At 40.7% G+C, this 23,409-nt stretch overlaps 1 protein-coding gene across 1 annotated transcript in view; it reads right to left on the reverse strand.

The window, feature by feature from the left end:
* Window positions 1-23,409, reverse strand: part of iqgap2 (IQ motif containing GTPase activating protein 2) — a 228,648-nt gene that overhangs the window by 108,373 nt on the left and 96,866 nt on the right. The window contains 2 exon segments of the mRNA XM_052019190.1: window positions 4,900-4,976; window positions 12,654-12,731. Coding sequence (XP_051875150.1) covers window positions 4,900-4,976; window positions 12,654-12,731 — 155 coding nt within the window.

Genomic DNA, 23,409 nt, shown 5'->3' on the forward strand with positions numbered 1-23,409 from the left:
ATTTATCTACTTTCTCTTTAAATATACCCACTGAACCAGCCTCCATTATCACTTGGGGCAGAGGATTGCAGAGATTCATAACCCTTTGCAAGAAGCAGCTCCTATGCACTTCTATTTTAATTGACCACCACCTATTCCTTTGTCTCCTTGTTCAATATTCTCCCACTAACGGAAGCATCTTGACATCTCCCCTGTCATGCCCCTTAAAGATCTTATACGTTTCAATACTTCTCAATCTTCTAAACACCAAAGAATATAAATCTAATTTTTTTAGTCAGAGAACCTTCTCATTCCAGGAATTAGCCTGGTGAATCTTTATTGGACAGCCTTTAACATCAGTATTTCCTTCTTAAATAAGGGAACCAAAACTGCACAGTATTCCACACTTCCCTATTTCTAAACTCCAACCCTCTTGGACTACACTGACCACATTGCCAATTGCTGCACACTTTGTGATTCATGCATAAGAACCAATTTATAAACCTCCCCACCTCTTTCAATGAACAATGCAGGTATGCCCCTGACTCTGACCCAAATCTTTCTTCAAGGTAAGGGGTCAGAGGTTTCGCGAGGATCTGAGGAAGCAACTTTTACCTCAGGGATTGCTTGGAATCTGGAACACACCACTTGATTGGATGAGGGAGGCAGGAACTCTCAGAACATTTAAGTATCTAGACGAGCACTCAAATCGTCAACACATAGAAAGCTACAAAGCAAGTGCTGGTAAATGGGATTAGTATAGATGGTCAGCACGGATAAGGTGGGCCAAAGGGCCTGGTTCTGTCCTGGATAACTCTCAATCCCAGAGATGAATGAGATGATGAGGAATGGATGCTGTACTTTTGCTGGTTTTGATTGAGGGAAGAATAGAAACCCCATTGTTAGCAGTCATTGCTCATCTAGTGCCCTGGAACCTGCATCACTGAGACACAGGCAGGAGCTTTGTTTTGAGGCATGTTGAACAGAGAGGAGGGTAATAGTGGCCTTCCAGAAGTTATGGACACGCTGACAGAATGGGTGGGTAAGTGGCAGATGAAATTTAATACTGAGAACCGTAAAGTGTTACATGATAAGAAGAATGAGAACAAGTAGTGTAAACTAGGGGGTAAAATTCCAAAAGGAGCACAAGAACAAAAGTCAGGGGTAAATCTGTATAGTCCATTGAATGCAGCGGAAGCATTGATACACTTTATTCAATCAGTTTATGGGATCCTGGGCTTTTTAAATAGCATAGAATATAATACGAAGTCATGATGAACCTTTATAAAACACTGATTCATCCACAAATGGAGTGTTGTGGGCAGTTCTGGATGCCACATTTCAGGAAAGATGCAAAGACTTTGAAGAGGGAGCAGAAGAGATTTATCAAAATGATTAGAGTTAAGAGCCTTGAATTAAGTTGTAGAAACTGGGGACGTTGTCCTTCAAACAGACAAGGCTGTGAGGAGAACCGAGAGAGGCATGTTAAAATCATGAGGGGTATAGACAGAGCACAGACAGAAGAGTCAACATCTAGATGGCATTGAATGAAGGTGATTGGGAAAAGAATTAAAATGTAACAAAACAAAAATTCCCTTAAGAGAGTCGGTTAGGGCCTGAAATGTACAACCAAAGGTTGTAGTACAGGCAGATTCTACTGTGGCATCTGAAAGGTTGTTGGGTAAATGTCAGTAAAGAAATAATTGCAGGGCTCTGTGGATGTGGGATTGGGTTGAGGTGGATTGGTTTTGCTCAGGGCTCCAGAGTCTTGATAGGCCAAATGGCTTCCTTCCCTTCTGGAGCAGTTCTGGGATTCATATCTGAGCAAATTCACCCAACGCTACACAAGTTGTTTGCCTACATTTTTGGCTCAAGTCCAGCAACGAGTATCAAACCTGGAATCTCACGAATCTCAACTCAGATTTAAAAGCGACACCAGGGGCAACTTCTTCACGCAAAAGGAGGTGTGCATTTGGAATGAGCTGCCAGAAATAGTGGCTGAGGTGGGCACATTAGCAACATTCAAAAGCCATCTAGATAAGTACACGAATAGGAGGGGTTTAGAGGGCTACGGACCAAACGCAGGCAGATAGGACTAGCTCGCTGGGCAACACAGGCGGCATGGACAAGTTGGGCCGAAGGGCCTGTTTTCATGCTGTAGGACTATGACAAAGAAGAATGGGACAAAAAGGTGAAAACGGCATATATTTGGCCATACTCAATGATCTGTCACAATTGGCTAGATGAACATAGCAATTTAGTTTTAGGTTTGGCTAAAGGGCCTTTGCCTCAGTATGTCCAACCATTTGCTCTGTCCTGAATCTCATGGGGATGTCCAACGAGAGAGCAGATGATCAAGCATATCAGCATCTGTCTCCATTCAGCTCATCCAGGACTCTAGCCTTTGACTACAGGCGCACAGGTCCGAGATACATTAAGCTGCAGAATGTAGTGGCTAGACTAAACTCAACAGCTGTAGGTAAGTTTGATCCAGGCCATTCAAAAGCTATTAAACACAGAAGTAAAAGTAATTAAGAACATCACAGCAAACAAAAAAAAAATCAAAATCAGCCTACTCTCTCAGCCCTAAAATCCTCTTTCAAATGATGATGCTCAGGGATCAAGTGGCCTTGTGCAGGATCCAACACTAGATTCCCCAAGCATCAAGGAATTCTAAACAAGCTACTAGAATTGAAATTCATAAAGAAAACCCAAACCCAGCAAAATATAAGCCAATAATTGATATATCATATGTTTAAATGCAAATTAATTTTGAAGCCTTATGATAATCTCCACTGACATGTGAAATAGTCAAATATATTTTAAAGCCAAGTATCTTCTGCGGAGAAATCCAGTAGATCCTTGCAAAATATTTACTTGGACTCATTCCAATATAACTCCACAGCAGCACAGTGCACCCCTCAATGACCTTCCAAAGAACATATAAAAAAAGCTCAATAAAAATGTGTTCAAATATTACTCTGACAACCTTTTTCTTTTAAATATAAGCTCCCTCATGCCAGAGTCATTAAACAAGTTTTTGGATATCCGGGTCCTGTCTCAATTATAGAAGACAACAAACATTTTCCCGAGCTGAACTGCCAAGACCAACGTCAGGGTGCCTGCTCTTCCAACAATGGCTTACCCAGGCCACTGTCAAATTATAATGACGCAGCTAATGTATGACATTGATCATAATGAATAATGCAAGAAGGTAGCTCAAAGTTACTTATGTTACCCAGGGAAACAGCAGTTTGGCTGCTATGGAAAATGAACAGGTGTCAAATGGTAAGGTGGTTAGTACTTGCAATTACTTTTGTCATACAAAGTGCAGCTCCTGTGTAGAAATTGACTTATAATATACTGGGCAGCATAGTAGCACACAGTTAGTTCCAGCAACCCAGGTAACATTCTGACCTTAGGAGCCTGGATCTTGTCCCTGTGATCGTGTCGGTTTTCCCCGGGGTGCTCTGTTTCCCTCCCACATCCCAAATATATGCTGGTAGGTTAATTGGCTATTGCAAATTTTTTGTAGCATTAGTGGGTAACAGGAGAATTGGGGGGGGCATGGGTGAGTAGATAGTTGATGGGCATACGACAGAATAGATAACAGGGAAATAAGCAAGGGAATGGGACCGATGGGATCACTCTGAGAACCAACACAGGACTGATGGGCTGAACAGCCTCCTTCTATGCTGCAAGGAAATATGAAAAACCCAGGCTTTTTTTTTAAACAAAGTTTGCTTTCAAACCGTGACTTTTTAACTAAAACTTTACTATAATAATTCTACAAATAGCACTTAGAATGGTTTTAGTCATTTCCAAGGGAGATTAGAGGTTCCTGCAGTAAAAATCTCTAAATTGTGGAACTGAATGTAACTTGCATAAATGCACTACAGAACCTCCAGATTTCACGTAGTTACATGCATTCTGCCCAAAAAATAAAATTCTTGCATTCTTTTAACCTGGAAAACATTTGGATTAAAGTTTATGGAATCCAGAGCAAGGACCATTTTTAACAGTTTGCTGCTCCCACGTCTCATATTACAGCACGACTAATGACAAAGGAAAAGGTACCAAAGACAGGAAATCTTAACCAAGCCAGGAAGTGGGTAACATTCACCAATAAGTAAAAGCAGATATTTCACCACGGTTCCTTTAGTAACACAACACTGAGCACTTGAATTCCTGTAAAATGTGGCTGCTCATTTACACTATTGAAAGCACTCAGAAAGCTAAGTGGAGAGAAACTTATAGTCAACAGGGACTGACAATAGTTTTTGGACACAATGGAGGATAAACTGTGCTGTACCATAATATTGTAAAGCATCTTACTGATCCCAAGACTTAACTTCGATCAACATGAGAGAGACCCATGTCTCTCAGTCAGCTGGAAGATGAGCTATAACCCCTGAATGAAGCTCTATGAGAACAAGAACTCCAGAGACATCACAACACCCTTGAGCAATGGAGGTCATGTATAACAGGATGGGCCAGATGTCTCACATGTTAAAACACTTCCCACTGAGAGTCTTCACTCCAAAATACTGTTCCGAGTTCATATTTCAAAGGATACCTTGGTCCATATAATGATAAAGCCAGCAGGCACAAGAAGCAAATCTTCACATTGGGTCAGCATTATATTGTCTTAACGTAAGAATTAATATAATTTTATTGGTTTCATTTGTACTTGCTTTAACTTTAAAAGGCCCATCTTTCACATTCTCCAGATGCTTCTTAGTAATTAACTCTACATAGAGGCTCCTACTGTCACTATTGGGGATTAACTGTGATGGCCACATATCACCAATGATACAACAGGATGGTTTGGATTAACAAGGAATGGTTTACACAATAACAATACTCCAATTCTCTGCAATCACAAATACCCAAGCAACATCTTATTTTTTTCCTGATTACCTGAGTGCATGTATGCAGTAGATCACTCGGGGCATATTTTTTCGATCATAAACATCTGTTGTCTCAGGATAAAAGATCTGAAAGAACAAGGACAGAGGTATAAGACAGATCCTTTTGCAACCATGCATTTTTAAAAATATGATGTCATATCGGGCTTTCATTAAACTGTTGTTGTTCATCTTCAAGCACAAAAATGAAATCAGCTTTTACAGCAATATCCACCATCTCTCATCCTCTTCTCCCACCACCTTCCTCAAGCACCCCAATTGTTTCTAGTCGTCTAAACAACACATGCTGAATCACTGCTTTAAAAGATATTTCCATTTTAAATATAGTAACACAATAAAACAAGTGACGGTAAAAATAAGGCATGAACATGAAAGATCCGTCAATAGTCAAAGACTGTCTGACCACGAATACCAAGGGAGAAGCAAGAGAGTGATGGTTTACCACTGGCCAAATGTAATATTCGCCTAATTAGCTACACTGATGGTAATAGAGATGGTGACTACAGGTTTAACCGAGAGTTACCTCGGGTAACACATAACCCCAGGAGAATAATCAACAAGCTGGGCATATTTTAAATGGACCAGCCAACACTGAAATCAATGGGGGGTTAAGTCAATGAATATTGTTCTTTAATTTGCAATGGTGGAGTGCTTTCGACAAAAATGTACTCCCATGGGACTTTAACACAGAATGTGGTCTCACAAGCATACCCATTTCTACAATACTTCAAATTTTTGTTCTCTCCATACTCCCTGGTCCTGGTGGTGCAGATCACATCTCCAGTGCAAAGGATTCTAGTATTGTGGGCCAAAAACAAGAGGAAACTTGGGTAATATTCCTAGGATTCAACTCATGCCTGACTTCTACAATGTTGGCTAGATTGTATTCTTCATGGTTTGAATCATTTCAGGGAGATAAAATCTTGACTTCAAGTTCACCTCCAAAACATGCAGCAGGTTATTCAGCCACACAATCTTTAGAGATCAATGAAAGCAGTTCAAAGTCCTACATGGTGCTACAGAACACAAAGTAGTGCAGCTAGTAGAGTGGTTGCCTCAGAATGCCCACAATTTGGGTTCAATCTTGACCTCCAGCACCGTATTTGTGGAATTAGTTTGTTATCTCTGTGACCACGTGGGTTTCCTCTGGGTGCTGGGGTTTCCTTGACATCCCAAAGATGTGTAGGTTGTTGAATTAATTGGCCTCAAGTATCAGAATCTGGAGACAATTGATGGCAATGTGGGGAGAATAGGTTACAGGGAGAAAATTAGTTGGGGGAATAGGAGTGCTCTGTGAGTTGGCGTAGAATGGCCTTCTCTGATTTCATAAGGAAGTATGGAAAATAAAATATTGGAGTTCTCAACACAGGTACACAATCAGCTGTGAAAAGTAGGGAAGTTTGCATTTGTCCCTGCGATAGGAGGATAATACCATAAGGAGACATCAAATAGGATGGACCTATATTCATGGGTGTTCAGAAGAATAAGAGCTGATCGTATTCTGAAAGATCAACAGGGAAGATGCTGAGAGGCTGCTTCCTCCAGCTGGAGGCAGTAGGGAGCACAGTCTCAGAGGAGAATTGCTTTGCTCATTTAGGACTGTGATGGGAAGAGAGGGTTGAGAAATAATCATAGTGACATAGAAACAGCAAGAACGAGAAATGAGACAATCACAGTAGGGAAGTAACTTTGCACCTGCTGAACGAGCCCTCAACACTATTTCTCTGAGCTGTTAACTCCACCCATATCCCCCACTCTACCCCACATTAAAACTTGCCCACACTTCCCTCCACACCATCAGAATGAAACACCACTGCATCCTCTGATCCTCAATGCTTTTCCTGCTTCGACCTGAAAAAAATGGCTGCTGATCTTTTAGCTCTCTCAATCCACCAGCCTAACAAGGGTCTACCCTAATACTTATTAGTTGTAGCATGAATCCTTCACTATGAATGCATAAATCATCTACAGACCCCCCGCTTCACTCACCCATCTATTCCTTCCAAAAGAGTTGCATTTTTCCTGCCTAACCCTGCTCTTTTCTCTGATCCCAGCACTCTGGTCCCATCATCTTCATTCTGTAGTACAGCATGAACAAAATCAAATTAGCCTTGCATCAATAGCCATTCTGCCAAGGGATACTGGATGTGAGCAGGCTGACTGGCACTACTGATGGATAGGAAATGATTGCAGGGGAACACAGGTTAGCCAAAGAGTAGAAAACTGGGACATGTATCAACCAAAGAGAAAATATAATTAAGAGTAAAAGAGCTAATTTCCAGATGTACAAATTATGAAAGGTCATTTTAAAAGATAATCACCAATGTCACCAATATAACTCAATCATCCATCAGCAAGGGAAGCCAAGTCTAGAAATCAAAGACAAGTTAACAGCTCGTGATCAACTCCAAAGCAGTCAGACCATAAAGATTGCATGTTTGAACCCTGGACATTGTGCCCAGTTAAGCCAATTGCAAACAGAATAGATGGCAAAGTCAAAAGCTTGCAAATTCTAGGAATCAGAAAAAACTTAGGTTATTTCTTGGAATTTCAGTCAGCATTTGAGAAGATGTGAATTATAGTGTGTAGATGAATAAAATGATTTGTTATTGAGATAACATTACATTGACTCATCAGCTCCTGGCCCTAGAGATGCTGGGTGCACTGAAAGCCTATTTTCCTCAATATTTAAAGTGAAGTGAAGCTTAGTGTTTGTACAAAAGTGGAATGCAAAACCAGTTTCTGCGTCTTGCTGAAGTGTGATTTTCTTACATTCTTTCTAATATTCATAGCCAGAGATAAATGAAAAGATCACATTTAAGCATTCCTCCAAATGTAGAATTATGACACATTGGTACACCATTAGGAAGTGATCTTTACTGAATTAGAAATAACAACACTGTACACTTATTGCCGAGAGAGAAATTGCATCAGCAAATTAACCACCAACTGTTTCTCTCCATTTTAAAAGGTGAACTGTGAACATTAATTTTTAGCAGCTAAAGGAAAAAAAGGAACAGAGATTTTACAAGCTTTGAATTCCTGATATGGATGTAGACTGTTATGAATGGCTAACTTAAACTAAAAAAAATGAGTAGGCCATTCAGCCTTCATGCCTGCTCTGCTATTCGATAAGATCATGGTAGTGCTACTTTTGTGCACCATTCCCATTTTCCTCAATTTCCCTAATATCTAAAAGTTTATCAATCTCCTTGAAGATATCAGTGCTTGAGCCTCCACAGTCCCCTTGGAATGGAATTCCAAAGATTCACTACCCTCTGAGTGAAGAAATTTCTCCTTATCTCTAACATGAATGCTCTTATCTCGAGAATATCACCCCAGGTTCTGGACATTGCAGGCAGCGAAAATATTTACTCCACATCTACCCTGTCAAAGCCTGCAGGAAATTTGTATACTGCAATGAGGTCACCGCTCATTCTTCTGAAAAAGAAAGAAACAAGCCCGGTCTGCTTAAATCTTCTGTGATCAATATACTACACACAGCTTGATCTCAAATCTCTAACTAACTCAATCCATTTACAGAAATTAAACAGGAATACAGTCTGCACTTCATATGACAAGTCTCCCATGCAAGGAATTAATCTGTCACACCTTTACTGTACTCTTGGAGCATTCATTCAAAACAAAAAGTTAACAGGCTGTCACTTCACGCACATGACAAGAAACATGAACACAATTGTGACAGATATAGAACTGTGTCACAAGTGTGATGCAATTCAATGAACTGCTGCCTTTTGCAATGCTTTTGTATTTTCTGTAACTATACCTTATGCCTCACATGGATCACACAGCTGCAGTCTGCTGGTTTACAGCTCCTGCAATGTCCTTGCATTCACTGGGACTCCCTTAATTCTTGATTATTGGAAGTCAAGTGTTTATTCCTCTCCACACCATTTTGCACTAAGGTATGAGCAAAATACTACTCACAGCTTGGGCTCAATATCTAATGAACTAACTCGATCCATTTACAGAAATTAAACAAAAATGCACAGCAACCCCAGTTCATATGCAACTATAGCAGAAACTATTGGTGTTCTGAAATTCAACCCCCTCAACAGTGGTAATCAGACTATAGGGTCATGTGTTCTCCAGCCTGATAGAGGGACAGAGGGAGGAAGAAATGGAGGGTGCCACCATGCCAGAAACTCTACTTTCATTTCACTGATCCTTTGCTTCAGTCTAATAGCATTAGTTCAAAAGATCAGTAAATCCATGATCTGCTTAGTGTATACTAATGGACAATTCCATTCCCTTGACAGTCACAGTTCCTGTTTGAGTGACCTCAGTTAGGTACAATTCCCATGAATCCAAACAAAGCCTTTGTTTTTTAATGAATGCTGTATGGAAACTGAAAATAGAAGCCAGCTTCTGAAAGCCCTGGCATGCCAGAAGGAGCAACTGTCTTAGACTTGAGCAAAAATATAAACTCCTCCAAGAACTCAGGGGGTTAAGCAGCATCTGTGGAGGCAGAGGGATGGTTGACATTTCAGGTCGAAACTCTGCTTCTGCATTTTGCACCCATGGGATGAAAAACTAGATAATGCAGTAAAAGCTCCATTATCCAGCATGCGCCAGACTACACAGGTACTGGTTAATCAAGAATCATCCCAGTCCCTTCCTCTTAAGAGCTTTTACTCTGGCAACAACTTGCATATCAGAAAGCAATAACATGTAAACCTTGGGCTTCAGATCCACTTTTTAAAATTGTTTCGTACCTAAAGAAAAGCATGGGAAATGGAAGTTAATGTTATTCGATGTATATTACATATATTATGCAGAGGCAAGTCAAAGGTTGAGCAAAATAAATCAAAAATATAATTCCTTGTTCAGCACACAATCTCCTTCAGAAGCCCTTGTTACAAAATGTCTTCTGAAGGTTTTCAGGATTCACAATTGAGATTTCAAAACCCCTAGGCAAATAATAACCACCTTTCTGAACTTTCTAGTATCAACCTTGTGATATTCAATGTGTTGCAGCAACACCCTAGCAAAACAGGACAAAAGCAAGTTCTGAGAAGACTCTCAGTCCCGAGTTTACATGTTACATATGCTCATCATTTCAATACTTCTCAGCAATGATGGGATGGATGGTATTATGCCCGTCATTTGATCTTCACTTGTTCACAATAGAGCACTTTAGTACATAAACTTTTGAAATTTGGCAATTCTAAGGAATGCACTGTTTACTACAAAAGAACTTCTGTGAAATAAGAACTTTGCTTTTAAGCAAAATGAATGGTCCCTCCTGTCAGGATCCAACAGAGTTTATAAAAACGCCACAGGACAGGCATTTTTAGAAACGGTAATGTGTAGATTTTCCTTTGCAAAACAAAAAAAAAATCAAAGGCAGCAATTTGCAGAGCTACTTTTCTCATCATGATACTTCAATACAACACAAAGAATAATGGTTTTAGCTGTCTTAAAGGGAAATTTTTTTGTTGTGGGCATGTGTTACAAGGAGTGGGGAAGGGAATCAAGTACTTTGCAGTCTCAGATATTCTACTACAAAAAGTTCATCTAATTTCAATTGGACCCATCGATCTACATCCACAATCAGTAATCACGATCCTCCTCATTACAATGTTGGTCACCGTCAGTACATCTGCATTCCTTGCTAAAAGCCATGGCCTGATGGAACAGCATCCATCTGCCCTACAACTGCTAACATTGCAGACAAAGAATTCTTTAACCATGTTTACATTATGGGGTAATGGGAAGAGAGCAGAGATCTGCTGGGATTGCTCAAAGTACTGCTTCTTCTTTTACTGATTACCTAAACTTTAAAGATATAGAGTAAATACTTTTGAAATTGAAGATTTGCTAAATCTCTGCTAGGATTTTGTTTTCAAATAGTAGACAGCTGTATTACACAATACTGAATTTTGTTAAAATAAAAAGAGCAGAGATTTTTTGTTAAAACTTAAAAATTGAAAGTGTTGGTGTTCAGAGGGAACACGTTAACATCGACAGGTAACATGCACGTGCAGCAGTTAGGAAGGCAAATGGTTTGTTGCCTTTAGTGCAAGAGGTATGAATGCAGGAGTGAAAACATCCTACTGCAATTATATGGGGCTCTATTGAGACTGCATCTACAACATAGTGTTCAGGTCTGGTCTCCCTACCAAGGAGAAGATTTACTTGTGATAGGAAGATTGCAACAAAAGTTCACCAGGTTGACTTCTGGGAAGGGGAATCATCCTATGGGGAAAGGATAAGCAGACTAGGCCTGCACTTGCTAAAATAAAAGCAGAAAATGCTGGAAACACTCAGCCAGTCAGGCATCACAGTCCAAACCTATCATCAGAATGTTAACTCTATTTCTCTTTCCAGAGTTCGAACATAGAATGGTACAACACAGGGAGACCCTTTGACCCACCAAGTCTGCACTGACCATGATGCCAATCTGATCTAATTCCATTTGGCTGCATGTGGTCTGTATCCCTCTATTCCCCGCCTGTTCATGTGTCTGCTTAAATGCCTGTTAAATGTTCCTGTCATATCTGCTTTTCCCTCAGGTCACTTTTGAATCTTTCTACTCTCACCTTTAATTCATGTCCTCCGGTTTCAGATGGAGAGGAGTTTGGGTGGGGTGGGGGAATGGTATGGGACAAGCTGTGTTCTTTGCTTCAGTCCCACCAGGGGAGGGAGAATGCCTACATTTTGTGGAATATCAAGCTGGTTCTTAACTGCGCAAAGGCAGATTCACAAAATAATCAAATAACCATCATCTATATATTTTTTTTAACTTAAAGGGGTAGGGGCTGACAATGGAAACACTGAAGTTAAAATAAACCATACGACATAGAAAACCGTAAAATAAAATATGTGCCAATAAATTAAAAACTAAAAGGGAGACACACTAAAGCTGGTCCTAGGCTGGAAAGGAGAAGCCAGTCAGTGGCACTGTGACAACACGCAAATGTGGAACAAGCAGTTACAATGGAAATCAATGGCAATGACATAGGAAACAGCCCCTCGAGCTTGATCTACATTTCATTAGATCAAAGATGATCTGTATACCTGGGAATATTTAGATGGAGGGAACCAAAGATTTTTCAGAGTGCAGACTCCAACTGGCCCAACATACATACCAGACATCAACTACAGGCTGTGATACCTGGGTTCAGATGTGCACACAGTCTAGATGCAGAGGAATCTTTGGAGATCTAGTAATTTGCTCTCTCACACCTGCTCTGCCGTTCAGTAAGAATGCACCTTTTACCTCAATGCCATTTTCCTGCACTAACCTCCCATTCTCCTATTCTCTTAATAACCAAAATCTATTGATCCCTGTCATAAATTACAAGAGACCTTGAGAATTTCCAAGTAGGATGGCTTAATTCAGGTTCTTCGACTCCTGGAGCCCACAAACCACTGCCTGAACAAAAATCTCTCAGGCTTGGAAATTTATATCTGACCTGACCTCAATAGCTTTTCAGGGCAATGAATTCCATACTTCTGCTTCCTGATGTTATTCCTGGCTCGAATTTTAAGTTTCTGCCAGTTTCATTTGGATTCCCCACCAGAGGAAACGGCTTCAATCCATCTTCCCAACAAATCCATTAATCCTTCTAGGCACCTCAGATCAGCCTGCAAATCCCTTTTACTCAATAAAACTGTATCAGAAACATTGAAACAGAAAGCTTATGGGCACAACAAGGATGGATGGAAAAGTTTGTACATATTTAACACATAATTGTACAATTTACACAAAAACATGCTTACCTTGGGTAACCCAACCGACTCCATTGCCCTGAGCCACTGCACTGTATTGTCTGTATGTCGAAAATGCAATCCAGAACGCTTGATACAAGAAAAATAAATGAAATTAATAATGAAATAAAATCAATAAATGAATAAATAAAATTAATAATTTTAGTCACATCACATTTTAATGTGATAAATATATTTAGACTTCTAAATATTCTTCAACACTTCACTGCAGGCTTAATGATATATGCAAATGTACATCACTTTACAAGATTTAATCTAGCACCCCTCACAGACTGCTATCAAAAGTCAGCTTGCAAGCTACAGAAATTTCCAAATGAGTTTATTTTGGCAAATGACTATCACTTGATCTTCTGTGATCATCATTTTCAGAAGTTAGAAAATTATTACTTTAGAGCAAGAGTTGGGCTTTGGTTGCTAAACAAACACATAAACCAGGAACAGTACAAAGAAACAATAGCTGAAAACAAACACCTTGCTCTTTGCATGTCAGAAAACAGATTGCAATTACTGGGTTAAACTATAATACAAGTGCACAGCTACATTTATTTTCAAAAGTTTGGAATGGATTTAGTTTTCTTCAAATAAGTATTACTGATTTGGTAAATAAATGATTTACCTCAAATTGAACACTGTACTGTTGATATACCCAATCAATTTGGTATTCTTCTTTAAATAATTTAAGTCACTGAGCCAAAGCACGTGTTTGCTCTAGTGGTTCAAATAGGCTTAAAAATTCTTATAGCATTAGTCAAAGAGCAAATTCTCCCATTATCCTGCCTAACATTCTTCCCTCGACCTGCACTGCCAAAAGCAATTAGTTGTCATAAGTCACACTGTGCTTTGTGCAAAATAGCTGCCACATTTACATGTGCAATAGTCACAGCTTTCACACAGCAACTGATTGGCCTGGAATGCCTGCAAATATACTGGTAAAATTTACCTTTGTGCAGACGTTCAGGACTCCTGCACAAATCTATTTGAATGCCTAAGTCCTGAACTTCCTCAACTGACCACTGCAGTCAATTTGACTCAGTCCAACACGGGACTCTTCATGGGGTCCAGTGGTGGAGCACCCAGCCCATCTAGAGTCAGAAGGCTCAGGAACGGGTCCTGTGGCCTTTTGAATCTGTGCCAACCATCAATCACGCATTTACGGTAATCCTTCACTAATCCCATTTTATTCTCCCCACATTTCCATCAACTGCCCCCAGATTCTACCACCCATCTACACATCATGAGCAATGTACAGTGGCCAATTAACCTACCATCCCGCACATCTTTGGGATGTGGGAGAAAACCAGAGCACACAGAAGAAACCCATGCATTCTCAGATGCTGTGTGCAAATTCCACACAAACAGATCTGTGATCGGGATTGAACCCTGGTTTCTGGAGTTGTGAAGCAGCAGCTCTACTGGTTGTACCACTGGGCTGCCCACAGTGCAAGTGCACATCTCTCACCTACTCTATAGGAGTATGAATGCTGAATTGGGGGGGTGGGGGGGGGGAAGTAGAGAAAGGGAGGAAAATGAATTAGAAAACATTGCTCAAACATGACATTGTTTTTGGGAAGGATTTAAAAAGCATGGGTGAGATATAGAGTGAGATTATTTTGATTAAAGATTTCCAGGTAGAGAAGGCACAAATAATAAAACCTCAACTTCCAGCAGAGCGGAACGGATGCAAAAGATAAGCTCAGGAGAGAAGTCTGGAAAGCGTAAGGCACTTCTGATTCACATGGAAGGCTTTGGGAAGAATCAGAAAGCTGACTTGCTGGAACACAGAGCTGGCGAAGCTTGGCAGTGACATATTGAAGAACGTGGGGGAATAAGCCCATGGGATAATGGGGTTGCTGAGCTCTGGAACTGTGCAAGTTTATGAAGGTTGCAAAGCCTATGGAGAGAGCAACAAATCAATGCCTGAACAATGTGGATTTGGTGAAAAATCATTTTTAAAATAATCATTTTTATGTGATAAGATAAATACTTTATGGACATATTTTCCCGAACACGAAGTCCCGTAAGGCATTTAACAAGGAAGCACCTGTAACTCTAACAACAAACATCAGCCAAAACATAAAATAAACAGTGTGTCACAAAAACAGAACAGATTGTATCAATTGTATGACACAGTTAGAAACTGCAAGGATATATCCTGGAAGCATGTGAAATCCTTCATGGATTGTCCCAATATAGGAATCTGACAAGTACCATATATCCAGGTGAAAAATTGTCACATGAACCAATTTTGTAAGTTTCTTTGGAGAGTTAAAAGATATCTAGAGCTTAGACATGCTGAAATAGCCTGAACTTTACCCTAAATTGCCTAGATTCTGGATAATTCTGAGTGCATTAAAAAACTGTTAATGGAATGTACAAGTTCAACAATCCTCATTCCACACCTGTACATTACCCCAACACCATCTGCTCTAATTTTGCTAATCAATCTCTTGTGTGACTCCTTATCAAATGCAGTCTGAATGTTCAAACACATCATATCAACTGGCTTAGCCTCATCTATTCTGCTGGTTACAACCTCAAAATTTTTCAATTTATCAGATATGACTTTCCTTTCATAAATCCTAGTCTTATTATTATTTTCCAAGTATCCTGTACAACTTCCTTAATAATGGATTCTAGCATTTTTCCTAATGGTGAAGACCAGCTAACGGGCCCTCAGTTATCCTTTATCTCTCTTCCTCCTGAAATAGTGGAGTTACGTTTGCTACCTTTCAATCTGCGAGAACGATGAGAGAATCTGGAAAGTTTGGAAGGTGACAACCAGTGTGCCAACTAGCTCGATAGCCACTTCCTTCAAAAGCCCAAGATGCAGGTGTTTGGGTCCTGGGAATTTATCTTTCAGTTCCTATTATTTCTCCTGTGTTTTTTAAATGAATTATAATTTCTTTGAATTCTTCATTTGCGCTAGACCTGTCATCCTCCATTATACCCAGGAGGATGTCTGCATCACCTTCTGCAAAGAAGAATAAAACGCGCATCTTTTCCTTATTCTGCAATGTTTTGTCCCCCAGTTGATCCGGTCAGTCTGTAGTGGATCTGGATTAATTTATGGTAATCTTTCCCTTCTTTTACATATCCACTGAAGAACTTGCAAGCTTTTTTTTGTGTTTGTTGGTTGCCTATTCTCATATTCTGCATGCTTTTTCTTTGTCGATGTCCCTCTTCACTGAATTCTGAAATCTTCCTATTCTCAGGTTAACTGCTTCTTTTTGGAAATGTTACAGGTCTTTTCCTTTGATCTAATATAATCTTTATCCTCTTGTTAGACCATATTTCTTGTTGTTCTTTCTGCCTAAAAAAGATGCACATTATTTTTAAACATGGTATTAATTCTTTAAATCTTGGCCGTTGCTTATCTACTGTCATATCTTTTAATGCAGTTCCATAGCCAACTAATGCCTTCGTAGTTTGCAAAATTCAACCACATTATGACCTCTTAAGGCCTCTCCAAATGACCAGATTATCGTTCAAGCTTTCCTATTTCACAGTACTAGATATAAAATTGACTGCTCCCTCATTGGTTCCTTAGCATAATGATTTAGAAACCCATTTTCAACACATTCTGCAAAGTCCTCTTCCATACGATTGCTGCTAATTTAGATTGCCTGGTCAGTATGTTTACTGTGTACCCTTGCTATACACCTTAATTTTCTGATTTATACAATGCTCTGCATTACTACTGCTGTTTGGGGCCTATATACACTTAGATGAACATCTCTGTCCTTTGCTTTTTCTTAGCCCCACCCAAACTGATTCCACTTCCTGATTTGCGGCGCTAACACCCTTTCTCTCTACTACCTTTATCAAGACTATCTGACCTCCTTTTCTAAAAGTTTCCTGTGATTTTTAATTCTTCGTCTATGACCTTAAATAATGTGCTCTTACCTTCTGCAGTAACCTTTTTATGGTTCACCTTAAATACCTCGTGAAAATTCTAATACACAACTATATGATCCACCTTTAGCCACCCAGCTTGCTGCATCTTTAAAGAATGTCAAAGAGAAAACTGAAGGTTCTTTATCTGAATGCATGGTATTTGGGGCAGCAGAGTGGCAGAGCTAGTAGAACTGCTGCCTTACAGCCTCAGTGACCCAGGCTTAATCCTGACCTCCTGTGCTGTCTGTGAGCAGTTTGCATGTTCTTCCTGTGTCAACCAAAGTTGCCGACAGAACAAAGATCAGAATCAGGTTCATTATCACTCACTTATATGTTATGAATTTTTTTGTTTTGTAGTAGCGATGGGTAAACTATCAAGTTAAGAATAGTATGGAGAATCTGCAAAGGGATATAGATAGATTAAGTGAGGGGGCACCATTTGGCAGATGAGGTATAATGCAGGGAAATGTGAGGTTATCCACTTTGGAAGGAAGAATTGTCCAAAATGGAGAGAGATTACAGAACGCTGCAGTACAAAGGGATCTGTGTGATTTCATACAGGAAACAAAGTCAGCATGTAGGTACAGAAAGTAATTAGGAAAGCAAATGTAACCTTTATCTTTACTACATGGGGATCCCATATGAAAGTCGAGTAACATTGCTACAATTGTACAGGACGTTAGTGAGATCACACCTGAAGAATTAAATATAGACATGGTCTCCTTGTTTAAGACAGTCAGAGAAGGTTTACTGGGCCGATTCCTGGTATGAAGGTATTTACGAGGAAATGTTGAGCAGCTTGAGCATGTGTTTTTATGAGTTAAGAGGAATGATGGGCGATCTCATTGATCAACAAGATACTGAGTAGCTTTGTCATGGCAGATAGAATGGGCGGGGGGGGGGGGGGGGGGGGTGGAAATATGCTCAAAAGGATATGGTCCTAATGTAGGTAAGTTGGATTAGTGTAGATGGGCAAAAAGGTTGCCATATACGTGGCGCACTGAAGGGCCTGTTTCTGTGCTGTATGACTCTATCATAAAGAATCACCTACTTAACACTGATAAGAGGAAGATGTTGGAACATAGACCAGTACAATGCAGGAACAGGCCCTTTGGCCCATCATGTATGTGACAAGCACAATACCAACTTAAACTGCACATCTGCCTGTACGGGGTCCATGTCCCTCCATTTCCTGTCTGTTCATGTATCTATCCTGTAATGCGGTGACCAGAACTGCACACAATACTCTAAATGTGGTCCAACCAAAGATTTATACAGCTGATTTTTATACTCTGTGTCCCGACCAATGAAGGCAAGTATGCTGTATGCCATCCTTACCAGCCCACTTACTTGTGTTGCCACTTTTGGGGAGCTATGGACTTACACCCCAAGATCCATTTGTACATCAATGCTCCTAAGGGTATTGCATATTTTCCTCTTACATTTGACCTCCCAAAGTACAACACCTCACACTTGTCTGGATTAAACTCCATCTGCCATTTCTCTGCCCACACTTCCAACTGATCTATATTCTGCCAAATCCTCTGACAGCCTTCCTCACTATCCACAACTCAGCCAATTGTTGTGTCGTCTGCAAACTTACTAATCAGCTTGGCTACATTTTTGTCCAAGTCATTTATATATAAGATACCTTTATTAGTCACACGTACATCGAAACGCACAGTGAAATACAAGTTTTACGTAGAGTGTTCCGGGGGCAGCCTGCAAGTGTTGCCACGCTTCCGGCGCCAACATAGCATGCCCACAACCTCCTAACCAGTATGTCTTTTTGGAATGTGAGAGGAAACCAGAGCACTCAGAGGAAACCCACGCAGACATGGGAGAACATCAAACTCCTAACATACAGCTGCTGGAACTGAACCCAGGTCGCTGGTGCTATAATAGCATTACGCTAACTGCTACACTACTGTGCCTGCCCTATATTATATATTACAAACAACAGAAGTCCTGGCACTGATCCTTGAAGAACACCGCCGGTCACAGACCTCAAGTCAGAATAACACCCCTGCAACACCACCCTCAGACGGTCACGAATCATTGGAATTCTTTACCTCAGGAGGTTGTGGATGCTGAATCATTGATTATATACCAGGATGAGATGGAACGATTTGGGTCTGCAGCGGAGTTAAGAGATATGATGAAAAGAATGAAAAGGAAGGAAGGTAAAGTCAAGGTCAAGATCAGATCAGCCGAGAGCTCACTGGATGGTGGAGCAGGCTTAAGGGGTCATATGGTGTACTCTTGATTCCATTTGTCATGCACTTAATGTGACCTGGTAACAGGCCAGAAAAACAGGAAAACAGCTCCTTGGCCAGCAGCAATTATCTGTCCAGAATTATGAAAACCTTTATACCTACAGGAAATGAAAATCTAAAAACTGCAGATGCCTCCCTAACTGCTTCCATTAACCCATCGAGCAGCTTGTCTCCAGGCAACCCTGGTGTCACCCAGAGATATTCATTTTGCACCAACCATCCATCCCCCACCCAGTTACTAACTTGTTCTCTCTTTCCCAGTCCTGATGAAGGGGACTAACACATTGTTTCCCTTTCCACAGGTGTTACCTGACCTGCTGAGTGTCCAGTATTGTTCCTTCTTACCTCACCAAACTTATTTGTTCCTACCTGAACACCATCCTTTCCTCCTTGGTCCAGCCCCTCCCCACTTGTATCCATGACATCTCTGATGCTCTTTGCCACTTTGACAGTTTCCAGTTCCTTGGTCCCAACTGGCTCATCTCGACCACTGCTGTTCAATACCACTGCACTTGTATCCCACACCAGGAGGACCCAATGGCCCTCTGCCTATTCAAACAGGCCCAACCAGTTCCCCTCCACCAACTTACTCATTCACCTAGCCGGACCTGTTCTCTGTTTGAAAATCTTCTTCACCAACTCCACCCACTTTCTCCAGATGAAAGGTGCAGGTATGCAAACACACTTGAGGACCAAGCTACACCTGGAACAATCCTACTTGGGATCTTCCTGCAACTTTTTCCCAGTACATCAACAACTGCATTGGTGCTTTTTCCTGCACTTGTACAGAATACCAAAATATCATTACTTTTACTGCTAATTTCCACCCTGCTCTCACTTTCCCATGGTCTATCTCTGACTTTTCTCTTCCCTTTCTGGATCTCTCTCTCTCTCTCTCCCCATCTCAAGGGATAGGCTAGTGACAAACATCCAATACAAGCTTACAGACTTCCAGAGCTATCTCGATTACTCTTCATCGCAGCTTATCTCCTGAAAGGACTCCATTCCATTCTCCCACATCTGTCATAATAGTTCCAATGATGAGATTTTCCACACAGGTGCCTCTGTGATGTCTTCCTCCTTCCTCCACCATAGTTAACAGAACCCTTACCCACTTCTCATCCATTTCCTGCATCTCTGCTCTTATCCTCTCTCCTCTTGGACAGAGCAAGGATAGAATTCTCTGGTCCTCACCTTCCACCTGAATTGTGATTATCCTTCACAATTTCTTCCACCAACAAGATTCCACCTCTTCCCTTTCCAATATTTTGAAGAGACCATTCCCTTTGCGAACCCCTGCTTCAAGCTTCCATCTCCACCAACCACTCCCCTTCTTACAGCACATTCCCATGCAACCATAAGAAATATAACATCCATCTCTGAACCTCTTCCTTTCTCACCATCCAGGAACCCAAGCAATCCTTCAATTGCATATCTTCCATTCTAGTGCACTGCATTCAATCTTCATGTTTTCCTCCACATCAGAGAAATCTAACACAGATTGGGTGACATCTTTTTGAAGCACCTGCATTCAGTCCACAAGGGTTACTGAGTTTTCTATTACCTGCGACTCTAATTCTCCATTCTGCTCCGGCCTATCTTTTGCCTCCTACATTGTGATAATGAGGTTCAACGCAAGCTTGAGAAACACCACCACATCTTGTCTGGGCAGATTTCAGCCTTCCAGAATCAATACCAAATTTGCCATCTTCAGGAAACTCATCTTCTCTGTCCAGATCAAAATGGGCCAATGACAATCCACCAATGATATTGTCTTAGCTTCTCTCCCCCGTATCCACATTCCAACCTGCTGGACATGTCTCGCAGCCCAAAATTCCACAACTTTAACATTCCTTTGTCTGTGTTGTCATTCTCTCTTTCAATCCTCATTTCATAGCTTCTATGAACACAGGACCATACTTTCCCTCCTAACTACCCCCATTGACCAAATGACTTTGTTTGCAGCTTATCCCTAGGGCAACCCTGGCTTCATCCTATCTGAGATATTCCCTTTGCTCCATCCATATTTTCCCCATCCTCCCCACAGCTTAAAACTAACTTATTTTCTCCCCATCCCAGTTTCACTGAAGAGTCTTCAACCTGAACCATTACCTGTTTCTTTCCCCCACAGATGCTATCTGATCTGCTGAGCGTCTCTAGCATTTTCGGTTTTTATTTTAAACCTACATTTCAAACCTGCACCAGGACACCAGACAAAAGTTGATGTTCTTCGTCAAAACAGGGAAGGCTGCAGGAAAGACTTGTGTAGTAGAGGGGCTCTTCCAAAGAAGGCTGCTGAGAACAGCTTGCCCTTATTTATGCTATCAAACTGGTCATGATTTTGAATACTTCTGTCAAATCTTTGTTCAAAGTTAAAATTCTCAGCCTTGGTAGAATTCTAGTAAATCTCCATAGGACTTCCAAGTTCTTGACATCCATTCTACACAATAAACCATCCAGAACTACATGCAATGTCTAATTTTGACAGCTACATAAGGCTGTGAATCAGCTGTCACATTCTATACAACAGTGACTGGGCAATAACGTTCTTTGTTCCTCCCCAAGGAACTAAGGCACTCTGCAGGTGCAAATCATTTATCAGCTGGTGAAGTGCAGCAGCAGATGCATGTAAAGAACTGCTGAAACCTTGGTTTCTGAATCTGACCACAAGAAGTATCCAGTCCTCAATCAGGAGAAACTTGCTATCTACCCACTTTGAGCAAATTGATTAGTGTTTCCCACATTGCAACAGTGACTATTTCAAAATACCTCACTGGCAGCATCCCACATTGGGCTATCCTGATGTATTGAAAAGCACCATACAGAAACCAAAGTCCCTTTTTCCAATGGCATTCAGTTTACAGAGTAAAGTTAAACCTCAAGGAACACATTACGTCCCGTAGCTCCCCATCACGACTGATTACCGCAGCTGCCTTATCCCCTCAGTATGAAAAACTGAAAATGGATTTTTTGCATTGAATAGAACTGAAATCAAATATAGTGATTAACAAAAGGAACCTTTCATGGAACTTGTAAAGCAAAATTCTCCAGATATTGCAAATCTGAAACTGACCTGCTGTGTATTTCTATATTTATTTCACATTTCCAGCAATTGCAGCATTTTTCTTTGCAGTCTCCAGCCAGTTCTGATGGAATTCAGTTTTCTCATCCCCACAGGTGCTGCCTGACCTCCTGGGTTTTCCCAGCATTTTCCTTTAAAGAGACTTCTCAGGATATTACCTGGATTGGAGGACCTTAATTCTAGGGAGATATTGGATAGGCTGGGTTTATCTTCCCTGGAGCGAAGGAGGCTGAAGGCTGACCTGATAGAAGTACATAAGATCATGAGAGGCGTAGATAGTCAAAATCTCTCTCTCATGGTAAGGGTGTCTAAAACTAGAGGGCATAGGTTCAAGGCAAGAGGGAGGAGGTATAAAGAGGATCTGAGTAAATATTTCACACAAAGAGTAGTTAGTATCTGGAATAAGCTGCCAGAAGTAGTGGTGGAGGAAGGAACAGTAACAATACAAGATGGATCTTGACAGATACTTATTTAAAGTGCTCATTCAAGTAAGACATAGAGGCATATGGAATTACTGCAAATAAGTGGGATTAGTATAGATAGGCATGATGATCAGCATTGATGTGGTAGGCCAAAGAGTTTATATCTAGGGTGTTCACCTCTGATGCTATAACACATGACTACTGGATTTCCTAGCTGGTTATTAATGAAGCAAGATATTAAAAGAACATACAAAATAATTTGGATGAAAAATCTGGTTGAGTTATTTCTAGCATTCATTCATTCTCAAATAAGTTTTGCTAACCAAAAGGTACAGCTCCAGCCATCTATCTTTTCGCTTGGCAACTGTTTGATGGACAAATTAAATGTACAAATTTATTCCAGATGAATATCATGGTGTGGGTTTTCAAACTGTAATGCCAAAAGTACTGTTGGCATTGTGTTTAGAAATTGAAGCTTGTATTAGAGGCATAGATAGGGTAGATAGTCAGAATCTTTTTCCCAAGTTAGTGATATCAAAAAACAAGAGGGCATAGGTTTAAGGTGAGAGAAAGTGTTTTAAAAGGAAATCTGAGGGAAAAGTTTTTTGTAAAAACAGAGTGTGGATGATATCTGGAAGTTGCTGCCAGAGGAGGTGGAAGAACATAGAACATAGAAGAGTACTGCACAGGACAGGCCCTTCGGCCCACAATGTTGTGCCGACATAGCTAATCCCTCCTACCTACAGAATGCCCATATCCCTCTACTTTCCTCTCATTCATGTGCCCATCCAAGCCCCTCTTAAAAGCCCCCAGTGAATTTTCTTCCACCACCCTATCAGGCAATGTATTCCAGGCATCCACCACTTTCTCAGTAAAAAAAACGTACCCTCACGTCTGTTCTGAACCTACCCCCTCTCACCTTAAATGTATGCTCTCCGGTAACAGGTGCTGAAAACTTTTTCTATTTAAAGAAAATTTTTTAGGGCGGCACGGTAGTGTAGCAGTTACTGCGATGCAATTACAGCGCCAGCGATCGGGGTTCGATTCCCGTCGCTGTCTGTAAGGAGTTTGTA

Source organism: Pristis pectinata, chromosome 7 (genome assembly GCF_009764475.1).
Source record: "Pristis pectinata isolate sPriPec2 chromosome 7, sPriPec2.1.pri, whole genome shotgun sequence".
Classification (NCBI taxonomy): domain Eukaryota; kingdom Metazoa; phylum Chordata; class Chondrichthyes; order Rhinopristiformes; family Pristidae; genus Pristis; species Pristis pectinata.